This window comes from Daphnia carinata, chromosome 8 (assembly GCF_022539665.2).
Source record: "Daphnia carinata strain CSIRO-1 chromosome 8, CSIRO_AGI_Dcar_HiC_V3, whole genome shotgun sequence".
Classification (NCBI taxonomy): domain Eukaryota; kingdom Metazoa; phylum Arthropoda; class Branchiopoda; order Diplostraca; family Daphniidae; genus Daphnia; species Daphnia carinata.
In genome coordinates, this window is record NC_081338.1 from 2,807,991 (window position 1) to 2,829,890 (window position 21,900).

A 21,900-nucleotide genomic window follows, 5' to 3' on the forward strand; every position below is an offset into this window, starting at 1 on the left:
ATGTAAAATGAAAATGGGAGGAAACTATAACGGATTATGTATGTCGTAAACTATCTTCACAAGAACATGGGTCATTTCTGCTGCCCATCAGAGCTTACAAGTCTTTGTCAATAGCTGATTTCGATCCTTTTCGCTCGTCTATTGCGACCGCAATGGAGACACAAGGATGACCTGAAAATAGGGATATGACCCAGTATGCTGCTACGTGTCGAGATTACGAACACCATCGCAAATATCTGTTTGTTTGTTAAGGTTGATGGTTTTGTTTTGTCAGAAAATTTTGGAGGCATGAAAATACATTCTCTAGAAGAAGGACGGGGAGAGAAGCAACAATAAAATTGATTGGTTATCAAGAACATGGCATTTCTTAAAAATTTGAAACAGGTCTAACAAATAAGAGAACGTGATGGAACGTTTGGCAGCAGCTGTTAGCAGCAACGAAAAATCCACTCGAATTGCTTTCTTTTCTTCTCTCTGACCGAGAAAGGTCCAGCTATTATCTGCTTGTTGATTTTTGTTCTTGTGGTTTTGCTATTCACAAATCATTAATCTTTTTTTTTTTTTAAATCGGGGGGGGGGGGGGGAGAGAAAATACACAGAAAAGAAAAATAAGTCAATGTCAAGAAATAGAAAAAAGAAATGCATGGACGTCGAGGAAATTCCGTCTCAAGTCAACATTTTAAAAATCCTACGAAAAAGGAAGGAAGGATTGGCATGCAATTTGTATAGTCATCAGATCGGTGGTATAAGCACCGCTGAGGAAGAGGGGGAAACAACGGCGAGACAGGTAATAAAAAAGGGGGTGGATTTTTTCTCATGTCGTTTTGATGTTAAAGAATAAAAAAAAGGAGAATCGACTACCAAAGAAGTCTCGTCCAAGAAGAAGTTATAAACACGATGGCAATTCAAAGTTTATCTTTGGCTGGGACCCAAACCGTTGGCCCGGATTGCTCTCGAATCACTTCCTTGACTTTGGCGTAGATCTCCTCTGGTGTGTCGCCCTGAACGACGGCTGGAAGAAAAATAAATAATAACAAAAGAAAAGTTTGGCAATTGGTATTTGAAAAAAAAAAAATTTATGATAGAACGCTAACGTAATAAGGAATTATAGGTTGATATTGATAGATTTACCGGTAAAATACTCGCCAAATTCTTGTTCTAGTTTCATGGCTCGGTCGTAAGTTTTCCTGGCTTGGTCTTCCGTCATCCGTTTGTTCCATTCCCTGATTGACAGAGATAAGCGATAGCGAGAAAAAGGAAATAAGTTATTAAAGAAGGCCGTGGCATCCGCATGACAAAGTGTGTACGTACATGATGGCCTCTACTGATTTAGGTTTGATGAAAATGGCAATAGGATACAGTTGGGCCACTTGGAGCCGCTTGATGGCGTTACCGCTGACATCCAGGATGCAATGCTTTCCCTGCTTTTCGAAACCGCATAATCAGACCGTGAATCGAGAGCGCTGGACATGTTCCTAACTACCTTTTCTGCTACTTCTCGTACGGAGGCAACAGAAGTGCCGTAAAGGTTCTCATTATACTGCCCGGCCTCGATAAAGAGATGGTTCTGGATATCGGCTTCCATCTGCTCCCTGGAGGCCACAAAATGATAGTCCCGCTGGTCAACCTCGTAGTCCCGTTTCGGCCGGGTCGTATCTATGTGCGGGTAGTATTACGATAAGTTTCCGGGTCAATCATCAAGACATATGGTAACTCACGAGGGACGCAGCTTCCAAACTTCTCCGGAAACTCGGAGATAAGGTCGTCGTTGATACGGTCCTTGAGCGGACCCAGAATGATGATTGGCCTTGTGTAAGTCATCTCGATCTGCTGGACCGATTCATAGGAGAAAACGGCTTCCTCCTCTGCTAAATGCATTACAATTCATCGTTAGATTCTTTAAAGAAAGACGGATCGACATCAATTGTTCACTTACTAAGGCTGGTAGAATCACTTTCGGAGGGTGTCATGGCCGACGCTGCTACAAGAAACGAAAAATGGAACGAAACAATTGTTATGAAAACGAATAAAAAATGAGAAGAATAGAAGTAAATTAGTAGGATGGTTAATGTAATGTTTTATTTTGTTTTTTTAACTCACGCTCTTGGTCGGAGCCTTCCTCCGACTGATCCTCCCGGCTCTTGACGAACGGAAACTTTCGGCTGAAGATGAAATTCTTCTTCTTCCTCTCCAGAGTTGATTGCTACACACGAAACGGAATTAACGTGAATGATAAACAAAAGAAAAACGTGCCAGGGGAAATCTTTCAAAAATCCATCTCAATTTTCAGTGTCGGTTCAAGTCCCTTTTAATTGACTGATTCGATACACACAACAGCGATAACAACCATCACACAAGGGGTCTTTTTGACGGAATTTTGCCACCTCTTAACGTAACAATAATCGTCCCACATCCAGGAAAAAAAAACAGGTGGTAATGTCATAGAGAGAAAGAGAGAAGAGAGAGAGAGAGAGAAAGAGTGAAAACGAGGGGAGGAAGAGACGAAGAGGATCAAGAGTTGCGAGAGTTATCAAGAGACAGAAGACGGAGGAAACACGCACAACAAGATAGGCTCAAAAAAAGCTCTAGCACACTTACAATATATTCTGGTAAAGAAAAGAAAAGAAAAATGAACTACCAAAGGCGAAATTAAAATTCGTCCCCGCTCCTCCCTCCCTCAATTATAGGGCAAACGGTAGTAAGAAGTACGCAGAGATAAATAAGGGAAGTGGGATCATCATAGTAAACACGGTCAGTCACTACCGACAGGACTACCCAAAAAAAAAAATAAATAATAATAATAAACACAAAGTAGGTGGCTGGTGTCATTTTGAAATCTATTTTAAAGTGTTCATATTTTATAGAAAGGAGGAGTCGTCGAATCAAAGACCTTCTTTTTCTCCCACCCCCTTTCTTTTTTTTGACCGGAAAACGATAATCATAATGTAAATAAAGTAAATCAAACTTGAATCTGTCTGTGGTTCTCAACCGTCCTTTTTGTTAGATGGGTATGGCAGCGTGTAAAATAAAAAGAAAATCGAATCAAAGGAAACCGAGATAAGCCAGCGTTAGTTTCCCGTATCCATATCTACTGGAAATAAGATACAAGTGCTCTCCGAGACGGAAACAAAAATATATCCTCACCGACGAAGAACGAAAAAAAAAAAATCACAATAAAAATAAATAAATAAATAAATAGTTAAAGAAATAAATAAATAAATTGTGCGTTCCGGCCAGACGTGCATCCCAAAAAACCCGCTGCATAAAAAAAAAAATCCCTCAATAAAAAATAAAAAAAAAAAATGATTAAGATTTGTGGATCAATAGGTTCGGTACTTCCCACCATCCGGCAAAGGATGTCAAACGAAACACTGAACCTTCCTTGTATCTTATGTTGGAATGTACATAACCTTCCCAAAAAAGGCGGTGACGACGTCGATTGGTAATATGGGTAGTGACAACAAAATAAATAAAAAATGAGACTGCCCCGTATAAAGCCGAAGAAAAATAAAGAAAAAAAAAAATAAGAAAAAAAAAAAATAGAAAACAAAAAAAGAAAACAGAAAAAAAAGAAACGAAGGGAAAATGTTGTGGGAATAAATAAAAAATTCAAGGCATATTTACCCGATCTTGAGTTGGACTCTTGCCCTGGAACTTGACGGTGCGATCGCGAGCTCTCAGCTTCCGTTCCCACCGTTTCTTTGAAGGAATTATGCCGATGCCTTCTTCTTCGCCATTGGCCAAGACGCGTCTGGCCTGCCACCACTCATCATCCGAGGCGTTGGTGACGTGCAGGATATCACCATAACGGAAAAACAAGCCCCGACTGGGCAGTCCATCATCCTTGTTGGGATCGTAGTCAAAGAGGGCCCTGCACATGATTCAATCAACACATTTAACACTTTTCGCTTTCCAACATTAAAAAACAAACAAACATGAATTCATTAACTTCACGTGATGTTCTCACCTGACGTAGAGGGATCGTTTCTGTGAGGTCCTCATGAGGGTGCCGGTCATCATCTGCTGCTTGAGTTCGTGGACTTTGGCTTCGAAGCGGTTGTACTCCTCAGGTCGGTACTGAACGCACAGCGTGACAGTGTTGCCCGCTCCCTGCGCAAAACGATAGAGGACACACACACACACAAAAAAAAAATTGAATATCACACAGCCTAGGAAGGTGGGTAGAGAAGGGAGCGATCGATAAGAACCGACGCCCCAATCCCAACTGTTCATTGCGTATTGCCCTCTCTTTTGCCGCTTTGACAGGCGCGTGCGAAAAGGACGCTAGAGTTAAAACGACGATCGACTGTGCCACTTGGGCCCTCCTCTCCAACTCTTTGATAAGAAATATACATATGAAAAAGAAAAATGACTCTAGTGTGTATACCTTGAGAGTTAAAGCCGCCTGTTCGTGCGTGGCATGTTTAAGGTCGTGTCCGTTGACCGAAAGGATTTGATCTCCACGTCGGAGTTGCCCGCTCACGTCAGCTGGACCGCCGGCCAGGATGAAAGAGATGAAAATGCCTTCGCCATCCTCTCCACCAACGATGTTAAATCCCAAACCGGTCGTTCCCTTCGATAGCACCACTGATCTAGGAGTCCTGCACAACAATCACAAATGTGGTGATGAATAACGATATTTTTTTTTTTCACAGCAAAATGTTAAGAGCTTCAATTGAGGGCCGGGCAGGGGAAAAGAAAAAGGTGACTGCCGAACGGTGCAGAGACGACAAACCAATTAACACGGAAACAGATGCGCGATTCTATAATGGTTCGAACGCCGGATACAGTTGAAGGGGTGGAGATACTCAAATCACGATCGATATGGCGGCTGCGCGGATACAACCGCCGGCAAAGAAGAAAGGCGGAGTCCGGCCAGTAAAAAAAAAAAAAAAAAGCAATTTTCTTCTTTTGTTCTTCTTCTTAATAAACAACTAATTTTTCATTTGATTTTTGGGAAGCATATAAGCTTCCACGTTCCTTTGGAAATACCCACGGCGTCGCTAACAGACGCCATGTTTTACGCATACAAGTGGCGTCGGTATTCTTTTTTTTTGTGGGTTTCAGCACGTGTACGCATGAGGTAGCGATCAAAAAGAAAATCCCATGCCACGTCAGCTATCCTATTTTTCTTTCTTTTTTCCTATTTTTTCAATTACACGAAAAAGGAGTTTTAACTTGCAAAAAAACAAAAAGAAGAGGGGAGAATATTTAAAAGTGCATGAAACCATAGTTCGTATGGTATCCAATATCCGGATGGGTAAAGTGTTCCCTTCCGCAGTTGCCGCGCCCTTACGAGAGCTCCCTCCGCAAGAGGAAACATCTTGAAGAAAAAAGCAGCCGCACCTTCCCTTCCATCTTTTCTTTTCTTTTTTTGCGTTCTAAAAAAGGTTTTGTCTCCAAAGAAACTGCCAACTTTATCTTCTTCTTCTTCTTCTTACCACAACCCAATATTATCCAAGCTATGTGGCTCATGCATAGTCAATGCAACAGAATCTTTGGTACGTCTCTCTCTCTCTCTATAAAAGGAGGCCCCCCCCCCCCTTCGGTTTCTTTTTTACGTCCCCAGGTGTTCACGACGAGAGCCGTACGTACGGATTTCTTACGTGAGACGAATAACACATTTACGCACATCGTCGCGCTTCGAGGCCGTTGGCCAAATTCAATGGACCATTTCAAAAGAGAAGGAAAAAAGAAAAAGAGAGGGGATAAGGGGAAACCAGCTGCCAATATGTATACAATCTATACAACAGGCCAACAGTGTAACCAGATCGCCCCTTTTCTCTGCGTTGTCGCTGCCGTACGATTTTGGAAACACACACACACACACAAAAAAAAATGTACGTTAAGATTTCTCACTGAACAAGATCGGACGGGCGGTTGGTTTTCTTCTTCTTTCCTGATTTCTTCGTCGAATCAACAACACTATTAGTTTTGGCCATTCGATACTGAATTCAAAACGCAACCCTCACACACAAAAAAGAATTCGGTTAGGGTCAAGGCACTGTGTAACACTCTCTCGGCCGTCTGGCAAACTGTCGGACGATCGACAGCTGCACGACACTTTCGAGTGAAACGACGCCAGCCGCGCACATACACACACACACACAAACTGACAGGCGAAAAAACGCGGGCGGGTATTGGTCGCGAGCCGCCCCGGTTGGTAATGACGTCACAAACACCCCTCCCTTTTTTTTTGCATCAATCAAGAATGTATACCAACTGGCGTTGGATGCGACTCATCATCGACTGAGACACCACCATCCGATCGCTGCGCGTTTACACACCACACCCTTCCTGCCGCGACTTCTAAATATATAATGGCGGCTGCTGCTACGGTAACGTTACTGGCATATATACACTGCACGTGGGAACAACAACCGGAGACTGCACGCACTGCAGTGACTCTCTCTGAAAAAAAAAAAAAATGGCCACATCACGTGACTGGCCCACCCGTTGAGCGAACCCGTTCTCTCGTCGTCGACACTGACCGCCTGACCCCGATTTTCCTGTTTTCATTTTTTATTCGATTTTTCACATTGTTTCGTCAGGTCCTTTTTCTTTTCTTACTTATTTGTCTGTCTCTCTCTTTTCTTTGTTTTGCTTTATCTTTCGTGTTTTTTTTTTAAGTTTTAGCTATTTTTGGTTTTTGGCCTACCTAGCGATGTCTTCTTCGCTAACAGCCCGAGGAGTAGAGACTTGAAGTGCACCAGGTATTTCAATCGGATCATAGGCACCACTGACGTCAATAGGAGCTACAAAAAAAAACAAAAAACAAATGTCGGCCATCATCAGTATTCACGCCACTATCCGAAGAGACTGCACGTCGAATAATTTACCTAGTCCCGGATTAGGAGACGGAGGTTGATGCGAGTGGTGGGTCGTTAGATTGACGGCCGACTGCGAGAGGAGAGGCGTCTGCTGCTGTTGAAGTGAAGGGGGCTGTCCGCCAAGCATCGGCGCTAGAGGCGCGTCCGTCTTGGCTACGACCAATACGACGCGGTCGGACGTGCACTTTAGCGCAGAGACGGCCTCCTCGTGAGGCACGTTCTCCAAATTTTTCTCCGTCATCAACTAAAAAAAAAAAAAAAAAAAAAAGGAGGGAGAGAAACATGAACAACTGTTACACTAATCTGGTGACATACAACATCTAATTAGCAAGAAACTAACCGGCAAATTCCGGACCAGGACCAGTTTATCACCGACGGCGAGCCGACCGTCAACTTGGGCCGCCCCGCCGTCCATAATTTTAGTGATGTAGATGCCGTTGTCGCCGGGAATATGCTGATTACCAGAGCCGCCCGCGATGCTGAAACCCAGACCTTTGTTGCCTTTGCACAATTCAATTTCGACGATGCGGGGCGAACGGGGCTGTCGGCGTCGTCGCACGCTCTACACGGAGAGGGCGGAAAGAAGCAAAAGTGAGAGGTGAAAAAAAAATATGAAAGGTCTTTGAGTGACTCACCAAACGGACGAGGTTACCGGCCCTTTTGAGCGCCTCGACGGCGGCCGAATGGGGAACGTTCACAACCGAGACATCGTTCACTTTCAGAATGACGTCATTGATCTTCATTCGGCCGTCAATGGCCGCCGCACCGCCCGGGATGATCTTCGTCAAGCAGATGGCCGGATCATCGCCGATGTGAGGGTTATCGGTGCCGCCAGAGATGCTGAAACCCAAACCAGAGCTGCCTCTTTCCAGGATGATTTCCTCGTACTCCCAAGCCGATTCGTCGCCTCCGTTTGCCTGTAAGAAAGTTAAAGAATGAAATCATCCATTTTACATACCATAGCTTCCTGGCACAACTTACGTGCTTGTCCACTACCAAACCGGGCGACAGGTGGGACTGGATCTATTGGAAAACATAAAATATTTATTAGTCAGAAATGTGCAATACTTTGAAAAACTTGTAACGATGCAGCAAAAACAGTTTAGCAGTTGGGAATTGTTTTGTGATACAAAGTGAAAGGAGGTGTGTCTATTGATTGGCTATATCTGATCCAATACTGATAAAGCTTTAAAATTATGATCCTTGTTTCGAAGAAAAAAGAATTATCACACATTATGTTTTTCGAGCAAGGTGATATATGTGACTGTTTCCTTTTTTTGCTTTACAGTCATTGGGAACCCCATGTTGACTTAGGTAAAGTAAATACTTTTTTCTGTTTGACTAATAAACGCCGTAAGGGAGGCCTATTGGTGAGGGGGAGATACAGGTAATCACGAAATAGCCCACGACGCCGACTAAAATCTCACCATATCCAGAATGGAATGGGAAGTGAGGGAGAAGAAAGGCTGCGGTATTTTATGACATCCTACAGAAAAATGCTCTGACAATAGGAAACAAACAAAACTTACACCAGCGTTCACAGACCAAGCCGATTTCCACTTTCGCCACCATTCGTTTTTGGCCATCTTGCCACACACATACGCACGCACACACACACAGAAAGACAGACGGCGTCAATTTCGTTTTCAAATGAAAACAAGGCCGACCTAAACGGTTACTTTTTTTTTTCCTCGTAGCTACCGGAATTTGTTTTTTCCTTGAAACGCCTTCTCTTATTTCAACAACACATGACTATCCTTGCTAGCCAATCAGACAAGAATGGAAACAACACAGTAGAATTCATAAAAAAATACACACAAATAAAAAAAAAATGCTGTACGCTTAAAAACACCACCACGTATTCGAAGCCGACAAGAAAGAGACTAGAACTGAGTTGCACATGATACGAACACACACACCGGACTGTTATCTAATTGCATGAAGGCCCCTTTTCCGGTGGTGGACACCTGTACTGCCGTGTGCTGTGCTGCTCTCTTATGGAAGTTTTATTTTCAATTTGTTTGAATTTCCTTTTCAATGGATACGACCCAACGCTAGTAGGGAACCGGTAGGTATTCTTTTTTTTTTTTAGCGGGGAGAAGGTGGGGCGAAAAGGTGGGAAAAAGAGGAAAGAACTCGTCTGCTCTTATGGGAAGCTGACGTCAACAAGCAGCGTTGCCAAACGTGTTGCAAAATCATTCGGGTGCGCAATCCAAAATGGATTGAAATCAAAATAAAACGAAGCTTCCAAGGCCTAGTGAAAAAAAAATCCAAGGACTTATCAAATTTATAGGATTACCTTCCGTCGTGTTTTCATCGTTGATGCTGGCAATTTATTTATGAAGCAGGCTCTATGAAAAACCGGCGTTTGAAAGCATCAAGAACGCCGAAAGAGAAACGGAGGAAAAAAAAATGGCGCGAGCGTCGGCTGCGAAAACCCGCCTGCAACTGATCACAGCACCGTTCACAGTAAAATAAGCTCAGACACACACAGCTCGCACCGACCAGCAGCACCAGTGGCAAATATAAACCATCCGGCAGCAACAACAACCAAGCTCGTCACAAAAAAATAAAACCAAACAAAATTGGGAAATAAAAAAAGAATCACGTCACTAGCCGGATCTGAAGCCACTAGAGTTCGGTAACACAAGATTTTTTTGTTGTTTTTCTTTTCCCCTTTCCTCTCACTTTGACAGCTCTTGAAGTAATGTCATTGGCACACTCGAATACATTCCACAGAAGCCAATAATAATATTTTTAGGTTAAGAAAATCGAAAAAAAAAATGATCCAATCGCCACAGTCTTCTCGCTCGGACTGATGGACTTAAAAAGAGGGGAAGAAATAATAGAAAAAGCTGGAGTGTACAGTACAATGCCGTGAGAAAGGACGAAAATATTTCGAGACTTTTCCCCCCAGGCGTTAAGGGTCTCTTTCCACATGAATAGAAAGCAACTGGAGGATGGTCGGATTTTGAAAAGAAACGGGAAAAAAAGAACAGGTTTCCTTTCTCTGCTTTTCCTTCTCCGCAGGTATAAAAAAACACAACCCTTGCAAGTCCTGACATCTTTTGGTAGAATCGATAACGAGGTTGTCACCGTGATTTTTTTCCCCCCATTCTTCTCTAATCGAATCCTGACATTGACAGCAAACGAAATTCAATGTTAGCGTAGGAAAGAGAAAAACGAAACAAAAGGGCTTTACAAGCTTTATTGACTGTACGTGAACCCAACCATCCGTGGACGATGGCACCGATGTTTCTGCTCGGTTTATCAATTCTGTCCGAATGGAGCGACTCTTTTCTCCGAGGCATCTTGCGTGCACTATCGTGCTTTCTTCATCCTTTTGACACGTCTCATACTAACACTAGGGAAATAATTGAATTCTTTCTCCGGATTCAACTGCATCCCTTCCGCTCAAAAACGCACTCCGCGTTGATTCGTTTTAAAATTTTCGCCCTGCTGATGACCTGTTGATATGGAACTCGACCGTGCGCTAAAATTACACTCCCAGTGTGTGGCGATTGGATCTATTCACGTAAAGGAAATGTAGTTTGGCCTATATATAACTTCTCTCAACTTATTCATGTTCGCCATTCTTTCTTTCTTTTTTCGTTCGCTTTTAACGACTGGACGACACCCTAAAAAAAAACAACAGAAAAGTGCCTATAAAATCCGTCGCTCCAAATATAAAAAAGTTTAATGTCACACTGCTATCGTTCCACGGAAGAGGTACTTGTTTTCATTTGTAAAGGCTTGCAATATACGCGGCAAAAAGTCATTTGCCTTCCTTTTTTCTTTTTATTGCTTTGTTTCCCATTACATTCCCGGAGGTGTTCAATGAGTCGGAGTGCAAGATCCGGCCGTATTACGATACCCAAGACGAGCTCTTGTTCTCCATTCCATTTCAAATCCACAGCTCAGAAACTTTCCAACTCGAGTTCTGGTTATCCTAGTCGGCGGCCATTTTGCCGGTCCCCGTGTTCTCAACAGTGTGGCGTATTATATTTTTATACAGTGGGCATGGAGTAGTGGAGATCGCGCGATAAAAATACATCGCCGTTTGAGGGTCAATATGTCGTGACACGAGCCACAAATTGAATGCAATGCTAGACAAAAAAAAAAGGAAGGGAAAACCTTACCTTTTGGTGGTTGGACTGTTGCTGGATCACGATCCTATCTGTCGCGGAAATAATCGGCTCGTTGACACCGTCGATCATGTCAACCGACATCATAGGATCGTTCTCCTGGCGTCCTCTCGTCGCTTGATGACGTGGGCTCTGGAACGCAAAAAACGGAAAATATGATTAGTTTCTGGATCGATACGGCCAACGGATGCGTCGAGTTGCGCATTACAAAACGCCCATCAATTTGTTATCCTTATAAAACATTTTTGTTTTTCAATACCTGTCGCTTTTAAAGTTAAATCTATTTTGAACATATTCAAATGAGGGGGTGGTAAAGAACAAAACATTATCGATTGTGGCCCGATCGTGACATTTTCACGACGAAAAGCATAACAAAAACAAAAACACATAGGCACTATAAACTCGACTCGGGCCGCCGGCTCGTCACATCGATCACTGCAAACGAAAGGGAGACGCGCACTAGATGCTGAAAAAAAATGAGAGAGACGTCCGCTCGCCACTTTTATCAACTCAAAATATTTTGGCGCAGTGATCGTTTTTCTTTTGTTGTTTGTTGCAAAATAGAAAAGCGTTGAATTGGAGGCGTGCCTACCGCCATTCCGATCCCTCAACATTACTTTATCTCATTAAGATGGCGAATAAGAAAAAAAAATAAACTCGGTAAAAAAAAACATCAATCGCATTCGAAGGAATCAATCGGCCTTTACTCTGAAGCAGCTGGTGCATTTGTGTTCGGATCGATCGGCCGGATCTTCCTCCGTAGCGATAACGGTAGCCGGATGTGCTAGAACTCTTTCACGCTTGTGTCGATGACGTCGAGAACGAGGCACAAAGTACATGCAATTCGAAAAGCGTCGATTCGATTGTCGCACGATAGAAACCCAATCAATCATCTTGGCTTTTTTTTTCTTCTTTCCCTTCTTCTTCTTTTTTTTTTTTTCTTTCCTCTTTTTTGGCTCTCTGGATTTGGCTCGATTTAAATGCACAGAGTCAACATGACGACATCGAAGTTAACGACTTGTCCGTCCACGCGCAGACCGAACGAAACTGAAGATGCCGTACACAAAAACAAGATGCAAAATATTATTTTTAAACTTTCTTGACAGAAAAGAAGAATCAGCCCGGCCCTTTTCCGGTGTCCGTACGGAGCTGGCCGCCAGCGTGACCGTGATTGTTTGCGACTGAAGCGAGACTAATTTTACACGCGAGTCTCTCGCGGCCGATTGTCAAGTTTCCTGCGGCCGTCGCCATCGTCATGGCGGACAGCTTCGTGTACGTACTTTTTTTTTGTGTTTTCTTTCTTACTTTTTTAACAGCCAAGAAAAATAGAAGAAAAAGGGAAAGAAAAAAAAGGTAAAAGAGGGAAAAAAAAAAAAAGATGGCAGGGGAGATCGTGACACGACACGCTCTATGGTATATACATCCCGTTCCACAATGTATTTATATATATTTTAGTTTGGTAGTGTGTAGTCTCCTTCTTGGCCTCCAGTGCGTACATACGTGCCAATGTGTGTGTGTGTGTATACATTGAAAACGAAAGGCATCAGATGGCGCCTCTCGTCATCAAACATTTGGCTCCGTTTCGTTTCAAACAAGTTCTGACTCATTTCCTCTCACATCGATAGTTTGCGTGTGTGTTAACGATAACTAGCATTCGGTAAGGTGTCTACAATTGATTGAAACGTACATCTTCCCTGGCCAAACGCAAAACCCAGGTAGGCCCCAATTAGGGATAGTAAAGCTTGACTGACTAAGCCGGTAGCTGCTAATCGGCCCGACGTTAGATCGTAAGCGCCAAGTTGGAACCTGTCGTTTCCCGGAACCCTTAGGTAAGTAACCTTACTAATGTTTTATGCATGACTTTGCGAACTTTATGGCATATTTATCGAGATCTCAGGCTATAAAAGTATAGCTCGTAATGCTAATTTTCAGAAGGAAGATAACTACTTGTAATCCTATTGATTTCCTCCCTGCGCTCCCAGTATTATCAAGTTAAATCTTCTATTGCTTCTTTTAGACAGATGCAACTATTGTTGTGCTCATCAACAAAAGAAATCTTCCTTCTTTCATTTTATTGTTTTGTTTTCCTTCCCTCCCCCCTCCTTTTATTTTTATACTTGGTTCCTTGGGCTGCCCGTGGTAACGTACCAACTCGCGGTGATAAACCCCGTCGGGAGTGACAGCTTCTCCAAAGAAACATGGTCTAGCACAAAAGAAAACCACGCGCTAGGGAGCAGCCAACTGTTTCCGGCCCGCCCATCTTGAAGATCAGGAAGAATTGCGTATTTAAAAATAACAGAAAAAAGTAGAAGAAAGAAAACAAAAATCAAGGAACGATTGTACATGCAAGTAGCTCGAGCCGATCGATGGGCTAGATGCGCACAAAAAAAAGAACCCGAATGATTGTCACAATGACTTGGTTATCACGCTGTTGTTGCACCATTACCAACTTGCTTGCCTTAAGGATATGTTTACAGGCACGCCAACAAACCTCGGGATAAAACCTCTACCATCATACTCATCAACGGGGGCCATATCACAACAATGGTACAGTTCCACGCATGGCGGGGTAGCCGTAGAGTGCAGTAAAGTACGTTGCACCCCTTAGGCTGTACACTAACAAACGGAGTGCAACAACCACGTCAACGAGACATTTCTACCAACATCAACCAACTGGCATCGTAAATCGTATTTTCTTCAAATGAGCTTCAATTTAGACAGCATGTTCTACTTAAACGTCGTCTCGTTGTCCAGCTGCAAGACGGAATGATCTGTTTTGACAGCCAAGAAGTGCGTGGCAAAACGCCACTCGATTTCGGACCACTCAACCAGTATATATAAGCGGCTTCCTCATATCGGAAATTAAGCGGTTAGCGATTCTCTTTTCTAATTTTCTCCAGAAAGGGGCTGGTCTCGTGCTGGTCCCACACATTATAATCAAAATTTAATTTACTCCTGTTAATTAATACGGGCCGGTTGACGTCAATGCGCGCGCTTCGGAGCGGATCAATACCCCCGCCCAGTATAAGCTCGTCCGGGCGTCAATGAACAGGCGTTCATTATGTTTAAGAGACTCGGGCAAGTTAGAACTTGCTCGGCGTATTTGAATAGAGCATCGAGCCGTCGCCTGAAATCTCCCCGACTTTCAACTTTTTAATCGATATTCGCTGTAAAGAACAAACTTGGTTGATGTTCATTTTAGTTTCAGGCGTGGTTAATTCAACAGTTTGTTTTTTCTCTAATTTTATTTTTTTTATACATATATATATTTGCTTGCCCTTTCCCCAAAGAATAAAAACGATCGAAACCGTCTTGACGAGGTAAACGAACGAATTAAAAATTTAAAGGTTTGTCGACAGAGGGAGGATGTCAACAAGATGGTGGTAGCCAATCCGCAGGCTGTTGGTTCAGCTCGTCAACACGCTTCAATCAGCTTTTCAAAACGTTTGCGCTAGTGTTTGTTGATGTCGAAATCAAAATCAACATGGCGTGCGTGCAAAGGATCGATCGAGAGCGCTCTACATGCAGCCATCCATTGCTTACACTAGGGCGTTCAACGAGTTCCTTCACCCGTGATAGTCAAAAACATTTCAAAGACTAGCGTTTGCCTAATTTCGCCAAGTTTGGGAAGCGTCAGCAGATACCAAGAGATTTTTCCTTCTTCGCCTTTATGTATCCTTTGAATGTTTTCCTCTTTTTTTTTTTTCCTCTACCAGTACTAGATTTTCTTTCTTAAAGAATACAAGAATTTGCGTACATTGACGCCTACGGCAAGAAGGTTTTTCTTCTTTTATAAATATTCAAATGAAAACCTTACCTCCATCGGGAATAGGGCCGTGACGCAGGACTGCTGTTGGATGTCGCCATATCGCGTAGGAATGATGACCGCCGGTGCAGTCTGTTGATTAGTCGTTTCCCATTTACTGGCCATTTGGAGCGTCTCGGCTGTCTTTTGCTGGACAGTTTTTGTTTCGTCCAGCAGCGTCAGCTCGTAAAATTCTTGGATATCTAGGAAAAACGAGACACGCACAAACACAAAACACAATAAAATGATTTGAGCTTGCCAATTACCTTGCACGATAAGCCACGCTCGCAGACAAAAGAGGTTACAAATAGGGTAGGGACACAAAAGAAAAATCTGCTATAACAAAAAAAAGGAAATCAGACAATCCACCCTTTCTATACAATCAAATTAACTCTGGCCAACCGTAGATGGTCGAATAACCGTAAAAGAGTATTCCACTTTGATCTTATTTGAACTTTGTTTGGTATGCCTTTAATTAAATTCCTGATAGAAAAGAAGAAAGGAAAAATGGGCAGACCGTGGGAGGATCGAAATGTGGGCCGAGTGCGAGGGAGAGTAGAATAATTCCAACTTTGGGCTGTTCGCGCGGAATAGAAACCAAAAGGATCGTCGCAAAAGCGGACTGCCGGCCGGCGGATGGGTGGGCCCGTTGGGCAAGTGCACTCTAAAGTGTTAATCCGTAAATTTTGAGCGGAGCGAGAAAAGGATTGAGCTTGTTGGAAGCGTCTTTGAGACGGATAGTTAAGACCATCCCCAATTGACGAGGAAGAGCGATGGATTTGCACGTTTTGCCTTAAAGGTGGCGGAGGTGGCGGAGGAATCACATCATCCAGAACATCTTCCTGTTGTTCGACGGAATGTTTCGGATCGGCGAAGGAAATGGGGGGAGGTAAAAGAAGCTGGTCGTCCAATACCGGATGTTTTGAGCGTTTCCGTTTGTCTTTTCGCACTTCCGCCCGGATCCGCATTAGCCAAAGTAAACCGAACAGGGCCATCATAATGGCCACAGGCCAATGCGCCTCCCGATAGCCATCACACTCATACAGAGAATAATCCTGTTGTTTGTGGACGAAAGTAACACTTGTTCTCTCGGGAACATCCAGCACCACGGAAGAAGAGAAGACATCTGCTAACGGCTGATGCTGCTCGTGTGTGGTTCTCACTAACATACAACGGAGAGAAAAAAAAAGAAGAAACGAACGGAGTGATAGTGTTGGCGGCGCCGGCGCCGACTGCACCCTCACTGTGTATCGATGGTGGCTCTTGAAATCCACTTTCGTCTTTCATTCATCAACGTCGGTGCATATATACACAGATTAGGTAGAAACAGCAACAGTCGGTCGACGGTGTACAAATCCAACCGAGTTTCGTTCATCCTTTCTGGTCGATAGGGAAAATAAGTAAATAAATAAAAAGGGATCGCGGATTAAACGAAGACGGGGCTCCCGTTTCGAACTAATCCGTGCCCGATTGTTGGGGGGTAGTAGCGCAAAGGAAGAACGGCAGACGCAAGAGGCTTGATTGCTTCAACTAATACCACCATATTTTGTGGCTGAAAAGGGAACAGCATCCGTCTGTAATTCACTGAATAACGAAAGAATGAGCGTAGAGTCAAATCTTGACGTTTCTCGATGAGACTTTGAGTCGTGCAACTGCAAGGCAAGAACCGACAACATCCTTTCGGCCGGGGGAGCTTGTCGAAAGCAATCAAGACACAAAGACTTGATTTATTTATGTAAATCTGACTTTGTTGTTTTGTTTGTTTTCAAAACCAAAGAAGAAAAATAGTTGTCAGAATATTTGGGGGAAAAAAAGAGGATATAACGTTATGGATCGTCCGGATTGTCCGTGTGCGACGAACGGAATGGTTGGAGAGGCTCCCGCCAAATTGATGGATCTCGACAGCAATTTTCCAGTTCTGATGGATGTTATAATCTTCAGGGAGTGCAATCCGCAGTACACAAGAAAGATGGGAGAAAGAATGTTTTCTCTTGTTTAGAAATCGGTAATAATAAAAATAAAATCTTATTCTGCCATGAGGAAAAATACGGTCGAAGGCGATCGATGCCGGACGGAAGGGAAGCGAGTTTCAGGAACCCGTCTGGCAACGCCATCTATCAACAAGCTCCTCATTTGTTAATTCGACAACTCACAGATGGCAACTTAGCCGAGGGAAAGAAATCAATTTTCATTCGGGATTATATTTCCTTGCCGAAGGCATTTCAGATCTTCACGCTAATTGATTACTAAAAAAAGGAATTATAATAATAGTGAATGACCAGGGTGTCAAGCACACGCGCGCAGATAGGCAACAAAAGCTTTTAGTAGGTTTTTAAGGATGCAGTAATGTTGAGCTGTGTTCCAGATAAGGTGACTCTGTTTATGAAAACCGACACTTATAACGAGCGCCGAAATTGCTTTGTCATATCATCGTGTTTTATAAATAGTTTAAGGATACACGAGGAAGCTGTAGGATCGATAAAGAGGCAGCATTTGTCCGCGAATAGATGATCGTCGGACGGATTGTCTTCCATCTTGGTTACAAATCGATGATGCATCGCACAATTCTCATATACGATGAAACTATGCTATTAGATGCCGCCATGTCACATGATTTACAATTCCCGTCTTATACAGAGCGGATGGGCCTTGCGCGGCGCAAGTCCTTCGCTGCTACATGCAAAGATCAATACGGCGAAAATGGGAGGAGCTAAAAGAGTTGGCCTGACAGTAATAAAAAGAATGAAAGAGGAGGGAAAAAATAAATAAATAAATAAAAAAAAAAAAAATAAAAAAAGTCGTGCTCTATTAGCAGTTTGGTACGATCGACCGAGTTCATGGAGATGAATCGAAACACTAGACAGACGGCCAGGGCCCGATGCGGCGACGTTAATGACGACTGGACGATGATGGAAAAGGTTTCTTTTTCCATGGTTGCACCCCATCCCACTTTTTTAAGAGTAAAAAAAAATTCTTTGTCGTCTTCTTTTTTTTTTTTTGTTCATATCCGCGTGAAAGTAATCCAATTTTCTGGTTTGTTGAAGTCGCTGAAATGCGAGTCGACCACCCCCGAAATGAAAAATTCCGTACGTTGGCATTGCAACCGGCCGTTAAGATAATTATTTGAGCTGACTTACCAAGTAAAGCTTGGAAGAGCCTCGATTTGAAAATGCCAATGACGCGTTCGATGGCCGCCCTCAGCTGCTTGTCTTGCGGTGACGTCAACTTGGCGTGATACTCTTCCAGCAACTCCAGCGCCCTGTGAGCCTCTGTAATAAAGTCCATCGAGAGTTTAAACAGGAAGTCAACTGATTCATTGAAGGAAAGCAAAAGAACGTTTGGGTTAATGTTAAATCAATCAAGCCGTGACGTCAACAAGAAGTCTTTCGGTCACTCGCTGCCGAAGCAGTATCGATCCAAAACGGAAGCTCCTCCTACTCTTCCCTTTTTATTTACCCGATGGGTACACGTTGCAAGTTTCATGTTTTTCTTAGCTTTCTTTTTCTTTGATGGCAGTTGTTATGTTTTTCGGCCAGTCTTCGTTTGACCTACCACAAGTAGCTTCGGTGGGGATCCACAGCAGTGAAATCTAATTAGCTACGATTGTTTTTTTTCTAACTCTATGCACGTTTCCGTTGGTTTTAACCCTTGCCCCGATTACTCAGTTTACGAGAATAGCCGGTGGGAATCCAAAAACAACACAACCCCACTTTAAAATCTAAGGAAATGCCGTCAAATATGTACTCACCTTGCTTTCTAACAGGCATGGTGATGTTGGCAGCCGGCAGGAATTCCAATAATTTACAACTTTCAACATTCACAACATCACCGCGGAATTCAACTAGAAACGATTAACAGCCACACGTAAAGCGTTTTTTTAAAATCTTTTTTCTGTCCAAATTCAGTCGTGATTCGAGTGTTTTTCAACAAACACAGTCTCCATCAACACTCGGCCGCTAGGCTGTTTCACGTAGCCTAGGGCAAGGTTTTGAACAACACTGGTTGGTGAGGTCAACGTGCCTCAAAAAACTGAAAATGGAATTCGAATGATGGCCAGATTTGATTTCTTGTTTAACAAACTAATCAGGCAAAACACAGAGGCCAACCACCTCCCGACCGTCGTGTACAAGGTTCTGCAAAACACTGTCTTCCCTTTGCTCTCTCAAACATTCTTCCGACTGTGCGGAATAAAACAGCCAGCAAAGACTGTCAGCTCCTCTTCGGAATCCCTGTTAAAAAGGGGCGGGTACTATACGTTCTCCCGAGCAGTTTTAGAGCATATTCTTCGTTTTCTACTGGCCTTGGTCGATGGTGTGCATTTGTGCTACGTTGCGCGGAACACATATTTTTTAAGCATGCAACGTGATTAAAATTGAGGTTTCTTGTTTATGAGAAGAAAACCAACGTGTTTTACATAGAAATGGCCCTTCGCAAAGGTACCATAACTGAAATACCACCTGGTGCTGTTAGATTGACGCCAGAAGAAGCTGTACTATATCAGTTTGATGCGGTTAAGAAGTGGAAACCTCAGTCCGAAATGTAACACCCGTTCAGCATTTTAAAAAAGTATACCGGTAAAGCTGTATACACTTATTAAGATTCATTTAAAAGGTGGCCTTTGATGTATGGCTCTCTTGGCGTGGGCGTAACCAACTCTCTCTCTGGCGTCTTTATCAATGAATGTTTTAGGAGACAATGTTTACTGCCAAAATCTGCCCTTTTCCTGATTGGTATGCCTATCATTACAGTTTCGTCTCTTGCTGTCACATTTCTTCATCATAAGGTACACATTCAGCATTCAATAATTATATCTTTCAGCAAGGGCTAAATATTGTGCCTTTAGTATGTAACTTCAGATTTGCTGCTAATGAATAGTCCTTGTATGCCCTGTGTACAAGGCAGGACAGTCCTACTCGTTGGTTTACTTGGAACACTTTACCCCTTAATTGGATCTTCTTTTGGGAGCATGTTGGTAATATAAAAGAATGAAGTTGTGTAATTAATGTGCATACAAGGATTTATGCATTCATTTTTGCAGCAAGCACAGAGGATGGACACCATTTACTTACCTTCATTGGGAAAAGAAACAAAGAAATTTTTCCAAACTTGGCAGCAGATGGTGCAAAAAAATAATAATTTTCTCACCAAAGTTCTTGCGGTGAATGTGATTGTGGCTGTCATCGTCGCACATTTACAGCTGAAAGCCTTCTATCGGTTTAACCAACAAGATCATTGAAATTTTTTGGCTAGTCAGAGTAATACATTTTCCTAGATACATTACTTTACTGCCAATAGCAGCTACACAATGTTAATATAGGACACGAGAACACATGGGCAGGAAGTGTGATGAAACGAAAGGGAAGTAAGGAATAAGTAGTCATAGAACTTTTTCGACAGCAAGATTAAACTCAGAACGATTTTTAAATGAAATGATTTAAATGAAGAATGATAGTAGCCAAATGAGTAACATAAACGAAAAGTGGATGAAACAGTTTGGGATTCATAAGAAAAGAAAAGAGAACTTGAGGCACGTGGCAGTTCGTTCCACACCATCCGTAAAAGTTTTATTTATCCAGCTGGACACTCACACACGAGACAAATGAAGTTATTACGCCCTTATTTCTTTGGCCATACTACAGGATTTCATCGATTTTATTTTAATTAATTGTGTGTGCAGATCATTCTACGGTAAGCAGTCCACGAGACGCAGCTTCAAATTAAATTGGCTGTTGATAAAAATCTCGCTACTTTCGTTGGGGTAACGAGAGATGTTATGTGAAAGAGGTGTTGATGAAAGCCGCTATATAATAGCAAATTTTCTTTTCTTTTATGACTTGCCATTGTTTTTCCAGTGAGTCCAGTAATCTTGCCAAGAAACAGATACTTTTTCGCTGCGGTACCGAACAAGTTTGATATTGCGACGAACGTCCTGGGTAACTAAACCTTTGAATCCACCTTTACGCAGTAAAGAGTCAATTGTCTGAATGCGATCCCATCCTATTGAAAGCATATATATAATTTTGTCCCCAAATTAACCATAATTTACTATTACCTTGCTCGGTGGCAACTTCCGGCAAGTAAGTGGCAGTGCGTCGGGAGCCACGGTCCGAGTGAAATTCAATTCGGATCCCGTGGGTGCCGACTTCCCAATCCATGTGATCTTCGGCGTCCTCAAAGTTGGTCAAAATGGACACAGAGACGTGAAGTTTTGACAGTTCATCGGCAGTTATTGGGCTAAACCTAGAGTCCTTGAATGCACTGATACCCAAGAGAGGTAAGTTTTAGTTGAGAGCGGAAAAAAAATCAAATTTACCTTGTTACTGCATATTCCCTGAGACCAGAATGCAAATTCATTGCGCTAAATGTTCCTATACAACCACGGAGCCTCTTGTCCTTCCCAATGGCCCATGTGACAAATAGTGGGCTGTAAAAAAAAAAAAAAATTAATTTAAAGAAAAAACAAAATAACTATTAAAAAATTAGAGTTAAAGGAGTATAAATGCCAGACAAGAATGCAACAACAGCTTACTATTCATCATTGGTGAATCTTGGGGTTTTTGGAGGCTCTGAGCTGTGCAAGTGAGAATAGAGAATGTCGAAACAGTAGAAACCCATCTCAGGATGGGCCACAGTTCCATTTTTCGAATGCCCATTGGTCAGATGAGAGTGATGATTCAGTCCAGTCAATGAAGAAGACCCCTGAGCAAAATGGGTATTACTGCCGGATGAGCTTCCACCGCCATCGTCCGTGCCGTTGCACGAAGATGACGGCGAGCTGGCCGTCTTTTGTTTCTTGGTCCCACAACATCCCGCAGACATGACAGACGATTGACGTTTACCACCCTCTACTGCTCCCTCTCTGCTCAGCGAATTCCCTTTCGAGCGCTCCACTTCGGAACCCTTTTCGAATCTCTGTGGGTAGCACAGAGCCTCTCTTTGTTTCAAAAAGAGATCATCGAACGATAAAGCACTACCAAACACACCCTCACCCTCTCCCTTGCACAGATACAAGCCCTGTGCCCTGTCGCAACCCACAGTTTCACACTAAGGCAGTCGCTAACGTCAACAATAAAAGGAAAATATTCTATATTCAGGCTTTCTGAATGCGATGTTGTCACAT

At 42.9% G+C, this 21,900-nt stretch overlaps 3 protein-coding genes across 8 annotated transcripts; 1 reads left to right on the forward strand and 2 right to left on the reverse strand.

Annotated features, from left to right (window-relative positions):
* Nucleotides 1–888: 888 nt before the first annotated feature.
* LOC130703957 (disks large 1 tumor suppressor protein-like) lies at nt 889–18,939 on the reverse strand. 6 transcript variants are annotated; one of them, XM_059496518.1, is made up of 19 exons: nt 18,529–18,939; nt 17,918–18,049; nt 14,793–14,983; nt 10,970–11,107; nt 7,812–7,853; nt 7,466–7,747; nt 7,171–7,392; nt 6,840–7,074; nt 6,659–6,755; nt 4,388–4,601; nt 3,968–4,110; nt 3,625–3,871; nt 2,101–2,203; nt 1,937–1,981; nt 1,719–1,865; nt 1,484–1,656; nt 1,312–1,424; nt 1,132–1,223; nt 889–1,012 (listed from the first exon to the last, which is right to left on the reverse strand). In XM_059496518.1, exons 1-19 carry the CDS (start codon nt 18,545–18,547, stop codon nt 906–908), a joined length of 2,742 nt encoding a protein of 913 aa, XP_059352501.1. In that variant the 5' UTR covers nt 18,548–18,939; the 3' UTR covers nt 889–905. The 6 variants fall into 6 exon arrangements, with proteins under 6 accessions (XP_059352501.1, XP_059352500.1, XP_059352499.1 ...); XM_059496517.1 differs by lacking the exons at nt 17,918–18,049; nt 18,529–18,939 and adding an exon at nt 15,298–15,884 and having other exon boundaries at nt 1,312–1,421; XM_059496516.1 differs by lacking the exons at nt 17,918–18,049; nt 18,529–18,939 and adding an exon at nt 15,298–15,884.
* A 171-nt stretch (nt 18,940–19,110) lies between these two features.
* LOC130703955 (uncharacterized) lies at nt 19,111–20,060 on the forward strand. Its single transcript, XM_057525419.2, has 4 exons — nt 19,111–19,319; nt 19,392–19,563; nt 19,624–19,752; nt 19,819–20,060. Exons 1-4 carry the CDS (start codon nt 19,201–19,203, stop codon nt 20,014–20,016), a joined length of 618 nt encoding a protein of 205 aa, XP_057381402.1. The 5' UTR covers nt 19,111–19,200; the 3' UTR covers nt 20,017–20,060.
* Nucleotides 20,061–20,302: 242 nt separating this feature from the next.
* LOC130703952 (AMMECR1-like protein) lies at nt 20,303–21,847 on the reverse strand. The gene is made up of 4 exons (XM_057525417.2): nt 21,310–21,847; nt 21,094–21,204; nt 20,833–21,038; nt 20,303–20,777 (listed from the first exon to the last, which is right to left on the reverse strand). The coding sequence occupies exons 1-4, from the start codon at nt 21,597–21,599 to the stop codon at nt 20,608–20,610; spliced, it is 777 nt and encodes a 258-aa protein (XP_057381400.1). The 5' UTR covers nt 21,600–21,847; the 3' UTR covers nt 20,303–20,607.
* Nucleotides 21,848–21,900: the final 53 nt, after the last annotated feature.

What these genes read in the sequence shown, in the direction of transcription:
- LOC130703957 (XM_059496516.1), bottom strand. Translation starts at nt 15,778, where the DNA reads ATGATGGCCCTGTTCGGTTTACTTTGGCTAATGCGGATCCGGGCGGAA. An exon ending in AGCGAAGAAGACATCGCTAG is followed by an intron (nt 4,602 to 6,658) that starts GTAGGCCAAAAA and finishes ATTGTTGTGCAG; the next exon opens with GACTCCTAGATCAGTGGTGC. An exon ending in AAGTGATTCTACCAGCCTTA is followed by an intron (nt 1,866 to 1,936) that starts GTAAGTGAACAA and finishes TGCATTTAGCAG; the next exon opens with AGGAGGAAGCCGTTTTCTCC.
- LOC130703955 (XM_057525419.2), top strand. Translation starts at nt 19,201, where the DNA reads ATGGCCCTTCGCAAAGGTACCATAACTGAAATACCACCTGGTGCTGTT. An exon ending in TGGAAACCTCAGTCCGAAAT is followed by an intron (nt 19,320 to 19,391) that starts GTAACACCCGTT and finishes TTCATTTAAAAG; the next exon opens with GTGGCCTTTGATGTATGGCT. An exon ending in CTTCTTTTGGGAGCATGTTG is followed by an intron (nt 19,753 to 19,818) that starts GTAATATAAAAG and finishes TCATTTTTGCAG; the next exon opens with CAAGCACAGAGGATGGACAC.
- LOC130703952 (XM_057525417.2), bottom strand. Translation starts at nt 21,599, where the DNA reads ATGTCTGCGGGATGTTGTGGGACCAAGAAACAAAAGACGGCCAGCTCG. An exon ending in AGGGAATATGCAGTAACAAG is followed by an intron (nt 21,039 to 21,093) that starts GTAAATTTGATT and finishes CTTGGGTATCAG; the next exon opens with TGCATTCAAGGACTCTAGGT. An exon ending in GGAAGTTGCCACCGAGCAAG is followed by an intron (nt 20,778 to 20,832) that starts GTAATAGTAAAT and finishes TGCTTTCAATAG; the next exon opens with GATGGGATCGCATTCAGACA.